At 48.6% G+C, this 8,257-nt stretch overlaps 2 protein-coding genes across 2 annotated transcripts in view; one reads left to right on the forward strand and one right to left on the reverse strand.

Annotated features, from left to right (window-relative positions):
• The window catches only part of L3MBTL2 (L3MBTL histone methyl-lysine binding protein 2), a 19,759-nt gene extending 12,117 nt beyond the window's left edge, over window positions 1-7,642 (forward strand). The window contains exons 13-17 of the mRNA XM_005421944.2: window positions 310-392; window positions 2,059-2,293; window positions 2,988-3,053; window positions 3,983-4,105; window positions 4,924-7,642. Coding sequence (XP_005422001.1) covers window positions 310-392; window positions 2,059-2,293; window positions 2,988-3,053; window positions 3,983-4,105; window positions 4,924-5,033 — 617 coding nt within the window. The 3' untranslated portion in view covers window positions 5,034-7,642. The remainder of the gene's footprint in view (window positions 1-309; window positions 393-2,058; window positions 2,294-2,987; window positions 3,054-3,982; window positions 4,106-4,923) is intronic.
• Window positions 7,354-8,257, reverse strand: part of CHADL (chondroadherin like) — a 5,025-nt gene continuing 4,121 nt past the window's right edge. The window contains exon 5 of the mRNA XM_005421866.2: window positions 7,354-8,105. Within this exon, the coding sequence (XP_005421923.1) occupies window positions 7,880-8,105 (226 nt within the window). The 3' untranslated portion in view covers window positions 7,354-7,879. The remainder of the gene's footprint in view (window positions 8,106-8,257) is intronic.

An 8,257-nucleotide genomic window follows, 5' to 3' on the forward strand; every position in this document is an offset into this window, starting at 1 on the left:
CTAAGTGGCGTGTTTTGAACATACTACTTCCTTCTTGCTGCTGGTCCTCCCCTTTTTCTGGGTCTATGGCTGACACAGATGTTCAGAGCTGCAACTTACTTTTTTTCTGTATTTGCCTGCAGATAGGGGTGCTGGACTCCCATGGAATCCATGCACTAGGTTCATGTCCAAGATCAGGCTGTACATGCAGGTTCATTGACCTGCTCTGCAACTGGTTGCTCTGCCTCCTTCCTGCCCACTCTGCTTTTTGTCCCAGCTGGTCTACCCAGTGACTGCCTTTTTACCTCTTAGTGTTTCTTCCTTCTGCAGGGTATGAAGCAAAGACATTCAGCTGGGAACGTTACCTGGAAGAGACCAAATCAAGACCTGCTCCATCACGGCTCTTCAACACAGTGAGTGCTGCCAGGAAGAAATGATGTGTAGGGATGCTTGGAGTAAGCAAGGAGGAGAGCAATAGCTCTGGCTGTCACGAGATCACAGAGATGGAAGTGACTTCTTGTCCAACACCCCTGCTACAGCAGGGTCACCTGTAGCATGTTGCTCAGAACCATGTCCAGGTGGATGGAGACTCCACAACCGTGTGGGCAGCCTGTGTCGGCGCTCATTGGCACTCATGGTAGAACTCGTCTCCTGATGTTCACAAGGAAACTCCTGTGTTTCAGTTTGTGCCTGTTAACTCTGGTCCAGGCACTGGGAGCCACTGAGAGGAATCTGGCTCCATCTTTGCACCCTCATTTTAGGCATTTATACACATAAATAAGGTACCCCCTGAGCCTTTTCTCCTCTAGGATGAACAGTCACAACTCTGTCAGCCTTTCCTCATACAAAAGATGCTCCAGTTCCCTCATCATCTTCCTGGCCCTTTGCTGGACTCTCTCCACTATCTCCCTTGTACCATTCAGGAACAATTCAGGTGTGGCGTTGTCAGTGCTGAGCAGAGGGGAAGGATCATTTCCACTGACCTGCTGAGAACAGCTTACCATTAGCCTTCTTTGTCCCAGGGGCGCATCCCTGGCCCACATTCAACTTCACGTCCACTGGGATTCCCAGGCCCTTTTCTGCCACACTCTCTCCAGTCAATCTGCCCCTAGCTTGTGCTGGTGCCTGGGGTTCTTCCTCTGCAGATGTGGGATTCCAGCTTGTCAAGGTGCCTCTGGAGGGCAGCACAACCATCTAGTATATTCTGTCTCTGCTCCCAGTTTTCTACTACAGGCAAGCTTGCTTGGTTTGACATGATACTCTGACATGTCATCTGGATAATTAAGATGTTCAAGAGAAGTGGATCCAGTATTGACCCCTGGGGTACACTGTTGTTTACCAGCCTCCAACTAGACTTCATGCCACTAATAACCATCCTCCTGGCCCAGTCACTCAGCCAGTTTTCAGTCTGTCTTGCTGCATCTGCACCCAGCCTGTATAGTTCAATCATCTTCTCTATGAGGTTCTTATGGCAGACAGTGTTAAAGGTCTTCCTGAAGTGAGGACAGACAATATGCAGTACACAAAAGATATGCAGTCTCTAGTGGGCTGCAGTTTGCTGACAGCACTTTAAGGAGAGCTCAAAGGCCCAGGAGTATGTACTGTCCAAGTTGGGACATCAGTGTCCTGCCTTTTGTGGGTCCCTCTGAGTGTCACCTGTGATTCTATAGTGTTTCTGTGAGCTCCAGGCTCCTGGTGGGCTCTGCATTGCTCATTGCCTGTGGATGTGTGGCTGGCATGTTGGGTGGAGGGTGGGAGCTGCTTTACATCAACAAAATGCTGCAGCACCTGGGCCTATGCTGGTCTTTCTGATTTCCCAGGAGTATGTCAGGTAATCATTTGACTGTGTTCCTGAACTGCTGGTCCCCCCACATCAGGATCTTGCTTCTAAAGGCTGGGCTGAAATTGACTGAGGACACAGCTGGCCTTGGATATGTTTTTGAATCTATGGGCTTGTTGTCTGCTCGCTTTAGGCTAGAGGCCAGCTTGTGTGAGAGTGGTGTTGGCCAAATACAGATTTGGACTGAATGCAATGGCCTTGGCTTTTCTTTTTTAATTTTTCAATTTTAATGCACCCAGGACTGTCCCAACCATGGCTTCAAGGCAGGCATGAAGGTGGAGGCAGTGGACCTGATGGAACCCCGGCTCATCTGTGTGGCCACAGTGAAGCGTGTAGTCCAACGTCTCCTTAGCATCCATTTTGATGGCTGGGACAACGAGTATGACCAGTGGGTGGACTGCGAGTCTCCAGACATTTATCCTGTGGGGTGGTGTGAGCTGACAGGCTACCAGCTTCAACCACCAGTGGTTCCAGGTGAGTGAAGATTTTACTGTGGTTTCTAATGTTAGAGATAAAGATTTCCTTCCTCCTTGATTTGCACTGGATACCAGAAATCTTCCTCTGTTGCCACGTTCTAGCAGCTGGCAGAGGGAGGAGCCTTGATAGGGAGAAAACAGCCTGAGTTTTGCGATTGGCTCTGTTCCCCCACACCAACAGAGAATTGCTCCTGAGGAAGTTGGGTAGAGTTCCAGGTGGTCCTATCCCTGCACAGCTCCCTTTCATTAAGAATAGCTATAACCTTAGCCAGATAGCAGCAGGAACTCGTCCCATGCTCCCTTTCCTCATCAACTCTTTGACTCTGTCTATAAAAGGTAAGAGCATCCTCTCAAGAGTTCGTTCCTCCCCTTGTCACAGGGAGGCCACTGCCTCACCTTTGCAGATGTTTTCCTTCTTGTTTCAAACTACGAATCTTGTTTCTTTACTGCCCCTACCAAGTCTATATTGGGCCTCTCTCCCCTGTGCTGCCCCAGCCTGCCGCTCTGGGCCCTCACCTGGAAGCACAGACACCAACTGCATTAGAGCCTTGCTTTCCCCTCAGCTGGTTATCTTGGGAAGAGGGCTTTGGCTTGGGGGGACGGGTATATCTGTTTCTCGCTTATGTCACTTCATCCCAGTTACCTACTGGTTATGGGACTTGGCTTTCGTTTCCCTCTCGTCTCCATGACAGAGCCCACAGCTCCAGCGAAGGCCAAGGAGGTGCCCAAGAAGAGGAAGAAACCCTATGGAAAGAAGAGTGAGTGATGTTTGATTAGTGCCCTCCCGCTCGCTCGCAGGCTGGGCCCAGTTAGAGGAACCCTGTCCATGTCCCATCAGAGCAGGAGAGAGAGGCCTTGTCTTGCTGTGGATGCCCTCATTTGGCTGTGGTTTTACCAACACATCTTCACCCTTCTTACCTGCCCTGTTACCTAAAGAGCAGAGAGCTGTGTGCGGGAAGGATCTGTTTTGCAGTCTGTTTTCTGTTGGCCGAGGTATATATGGCACTTGCTTCCAGGTGTGAGGTTGTGTTGCTTTCACTACTGTGTCCATGGTTGGAGGGAGATGTTTGCTGCAGCTGGAGGGTAGCTGGAGAGCAACCCTGCTTTGTGCTGAGGGAAAGAAAGCCTTAAGATGGCTGAAGAGGCCAGTAGAAATACTTCTATTGTTTCGTCTTGTCATTGTTGTTGTCATTGTTGCAGTAGCTGTGGCAAATCATGTAGACAGACAAGAAATTACTTCTTGGGGGGTGGAGGGGGGAAAGTACATCCAAAGACTATAAAGATTTTCAACTTAAATAAAAAGGTCAGTTAAAAACCAGAACATTACGGTTACAATGTCTGCACCTTGCAGCAAATACGCTCATTGCCTAGGACTAGACTCAGACAGGTAAGCAAAGCTGACTCCACACTGATTCCAAGAGGACCTGCTCCTTGGAAGTTAAACACATGCTGAAGTGCCTTGCCTTTAATGAAGGACAACATGAAGGAGCATATTTTGAGATGATGACTATAGAATTTTTCTCCAGTAGGCCATTTCTGTTGCATAACCAGTTGGCAGCTAATGACCAATGTAGCTTTCTGTTCAGTTGTGCTGGTCCCTGGCCTGTGGTTTCTCAGAGGAGCAGGGTTGCTGAATTTTCAGGGGAAAAGAAATACACTTTTGCTCATACTCTGTTATCTCTTTAAGGAAAAAAGTTACCTGCCAAAGCCCGCAGTGTCAAGCAGCCTGTCAAGAAGCCTTCTGCCATGAACTCAAAACGAGAAGCAAAAACTGCCAGCCAGGCTTTGCCAGAGCCAGCACCTGATGAGAGTAAGGGAATGAGTTATTCTACCCTGCAGCCACATCCACCTCTCCCCATATACCCTCTTGGCCAATATTCATGGGCACCCCCAGGCAGGAGAAGGCAGCAGCACGTCAAATGTCCTTGTGTACTCCTCCACCAGAGACACTCCAGAGAGTAGAGGAAAGCATTTGCTGCTTTCCCTGGAAAGGTTTGCCTCCTGAGAAGGTTTGGTGGGACCAGTACTGCTCAAAATCTCAATGCTGCTAATGCCTGCTGGGGGCCTGGTTGTGTGAGGTCAGGGAGGAGAGACAAAGTGGATATGTCAGGGGTGGCTGTCATATCCCAATCCCTATCAGGGCTGTGGCAGCATGTGAACACAGCCTCTCATGCTGTGGTGACCAGAAGAGCAGCTGGGTCACCTGCCAACCCTAGTGGGTAGGGGGAAGGAGAGTGGGTGAGGTGTCTTGTGCACATGGGGATTGGAGGGTCATGAAGGGTCCCTCCTGTTCATTTAAGTTCCCCTGTGTGAGCCCAGGCAGATTGAAAATGGATGACATCAGCTTTGGATGTCATCATCCCTTAGGAGTTGTTCTTGGGAGCCAGCAGCTGAATGCTGCCAGGGTTTAGTCCCATCCTGATTGCTGTTATGACCATGGATAGATTTGAAGTGGCATGACAGGGCTGCCTGTGGTGAGGTACCCTCAGGGAGTGGGCTGGCCCCAGGGCCTGGGGCATTTTAAGTTCCTGCATGGACAGAGCTGGTTTGGAGGTGCTGCAGGTAATGCTAGTCAACATGGGTTGATTTTATTTACTTATTTTTCCCTCTCTCTTTCTCTCTTGCTAGTCATTGCTGTGCGGGTGAAAGAAGAAACCATTGACCCTTCAGATGCAGAATTTGGACAGACAGAGCTTCCTGTTCCTATCAGCAGCATAAAGCAGGAGGACACAGACTGATCTGGAGCATTCCACAGCTGCCCACAGCAGCTTCACCTTGTGGCTCTTTAGGGAAGGTCCTGACAAAGGGAAGCAGAGGATGAAAAGGGCCTTCCTTTTTTAAAGCAGATCACCCTGTGGCATTGTAACTCTGCTTTCCTGGTGTGCAAGAAAATTTCCTCCAGATTTGTAATATTAAGCCCTAGGAAACAGCAGGAAGACTGCAGGCGTGCTGCAGAGCATGACCAGGGTGGCTGCTGTAGTTGTGCATGCCTGATTTTAAAGGCACCTTTTTGGATCAGGAGCTTGAAACAAGGAAAGAGGCTACCAGAGCACAAAAGGCCAGTTTGGGTTCTTAGCTTTGGCTGGAGGTGACAAGTGCAGTACGTATCAGGAAAGGAGCTGCCCCTGTAGGACTTTGGTGCTGTGCTCTCTGGTCTAAGTGCTGCGAACCCCAAGAAAATCAGGACAGGAGGAGTGGAAAGAGGTGAAGAAACAAAAGGAGATGATGATGCCTGCTGAAGAAATGAGACCTTTTTTCATAGAATGATTTGGGTTGGAAGAGGACCTTAAAGATCTCAAGATCCTCATCTAGTTTCAGTAGCCCTGCTGTGGGCAGGGACACCTACCACTAGACCAGGTTGCCCAGATCCCCATCCGACCTGGCCTTGAACACTTCCAGGGATGAAGAATCCACAACCTTCCTGGGCAACCTGTTCCAGTGCCTCACCACCCTCACAGTAAAGAATTTTTTCCTAATACATAATCTAAAACTACTGTCTTTCAGTTTGAACCCATTCCTCCTTGTGCTGTCACTACATGCTCTTGTAAATGGTCTTGTCTCATCTTGCTCCAGAAGCTATCTTCCATGCATTGCAGGAGTCTCCTGCATTGCCTGCAGTTACCTTGGTACTTTCCCAGTAGCTGTCAAGGTGGCTGAAGTCCCCCAGCAGGACTGGAGCGTGTGAGCACGAGGCCTCCTGTAACTGGGGCGAAAGGCTTTGTCAGTGGGCTCCCCTTGGTCAGGCAGCTGTAGCAGACCCCGGCCGCAAGGTTCCTTTTGTTGCCTCAGTGTCTGATTTTTACCCACAGTCTTTCAAGCCTGCTCATGGCTGTTCTTCAGAGGCAGCTCTTCACACTCAATGCACCTCTTGACATAGAAGGCAACCCTTCCACCTCTCCCTCCTTCTGTCTCCTGAACAGCTCACAGCCATTGATAGTCACACTCCAGTCACACAATTTGTCCCACCAAGTTTCAGTGATGCAACAAGGTCATGACTTTCCAGCAGCATGGTGGCATCCAGCCCCTCCTTTGGTTTGTTGCCCATTCTGTGTGCTTTGGTGTAAAGGCACCTTGGCCAGGCTGTTGGCTGCCTTACCTTCCCAGAGGAACACCCCTTAATTCCTTTGAGATATTTTCCTGCTGGTATCCCTGTTGGCTTCTGTTACCTCAGGAGTCCCTGGCTCACCTCTCTAAGACTCCAAGTGTGCTCCCCTGTATCTACTACCTCTTCAAGTCACCTGCAGAGGGACTCAGTACTACCCTGTCCCTCTAACCTTTTCATGCCATCCTACAGCTTGCCAGGGAAGAACCTGAAATTGTCTCACTCACATCTAGTTTAAGCAAGGAATTTGATTACCCGAGAAGGAGTTTAGGAGGATTCACCCACAACCATAAAAACCTTCGATGGCAGCTCTTTGATGCTTACTGTGAGGGACAGTCAAGGAACATCTTTCACTGCACTGATTGGTGTGATCTTCTCCCCAGAGGAAGCCATGGGACTTCAGACCTCACTTACACCGAGTTCTTTAGTTTAAGGCCCATCTCACCAAATTAGGCAGGCTGCTGCCAAAGATTCTCTTACCCTTTATAGACAGGTGGATCCCATCCATCTAACATGTTACAATCATTAAAGCACACCCACCCTAATATGTTACAATCATTGAAGCACACACTATTGTCACAAAAGCCAAAACCTTCTCCATGGCACTGGCCTCAAAACCAGATATTCATCTGCACTATGTGTCCGATTCTGTAATTTCATGCTTTTGAACCCAGAATTGCAGTGGACTTTGAGTATGGTTTGAGTTTTTAATTTTTTTAACAGTTGTACTGTAAATTTGGTGTACGATTGGTACCCTAAAGCCCTGTGACCAACTTCAGGAAGAGACCCAAGGCTTGCATATTGCCTTCCAGGCCACCAAAATCCAGAGTTAGTCAAAACATATCTTTATCTGTACATTTATCTTTCAGAGCCTTTTCAATTTCAGCAGACTGCTGGGGTCTGGGGTCCCAACCTATGCAGTCATGGGGAATAGGTTGAGCACATTGTTTATCATGGGATCACTTACAGATCACTGATCCAATTCTGCAGGAAATAAAAAGGCTTCCATGTGCATATGTTTTAATTCTGAGGAACTTCTGGGAATTAAGACAACATTTTCACTAATAATTTTTAAGCTTTCAAAATAAGATTTGTGCCAGTGCAGGACCTTAATGGATGGTGCTGGTTGCAGTCCCACACTGGGTTCTTCTATGATTTTGGCAGCTGTGAAAGTGCTTTCAGAAACAAAACCAAACTTCTGGATAGCAGTTTTTTCACATGGCTGGATGAAGCCTTGGAAAGAAGTGGCAAGTATTTGGTTTCATTGTTTGCATCAACAAAGCATGCTGCAGACTCTATGGAATGTACCTTTGTGTCCTGCAAAAGCAAATCAGCATTGTTTTGGTGGCACTAGGCTCTCCTGTGCACCTTGGGCAATATTCATGTCTCCATGGTAGGGACAAGTCTAGGAAAACGGGTCTAGCCAGACTGTAGGTATGGCCCTATTGTGTCCAGCACATGTCCTACACACCTTAAGAAACCCTAAGCTCTGCTCTTACTGAAGCCTTTGGCTGGAGATTTTCCCAACCTCTTTTTCTTGCTGAGCTTGCTTGCAGCTTTAGTCTTGTTAGGATTGGTTTCCCCAGCCTCACCTTGTCCCCAGCCAGGACAAGTTTGGAAAGTGGTGGAAAGCTTCACCTTCAGCCCCTGGGCTTCTGCAGGGGAACCACAGGTGGCCCCTACGCAGAGGTTGAGTTTGTTGATCCACCTGGAAATGTGGTAGAAGATCAGGGAAAGAAATGAGGAAGGGTGAAAGAAAGGGCAAAAGTCTATGCCCATAAGTGGATGATCACTTCAAAGTAAGGCCAGGTAACCTGGGTGACCTCTGAATATCTCAATATTTGCCTGCCCCAGCTTGTG

The sequence above is a fragment of the Geospiza fortis genome, unplaced genomic scaffold, assembly GCF_000277835.1.
Source record: "Geospiza fortis unplaced genomic scaffold, GeoFor_1.0 scaffold173, whole genome shotgun sequence".
NCBI classification, from domain to species: Eukaryota; Metazoa; Chordata; class Aves; order Passeriformes; family Thraupidae; genus Geospiza; species Geospiza fortis.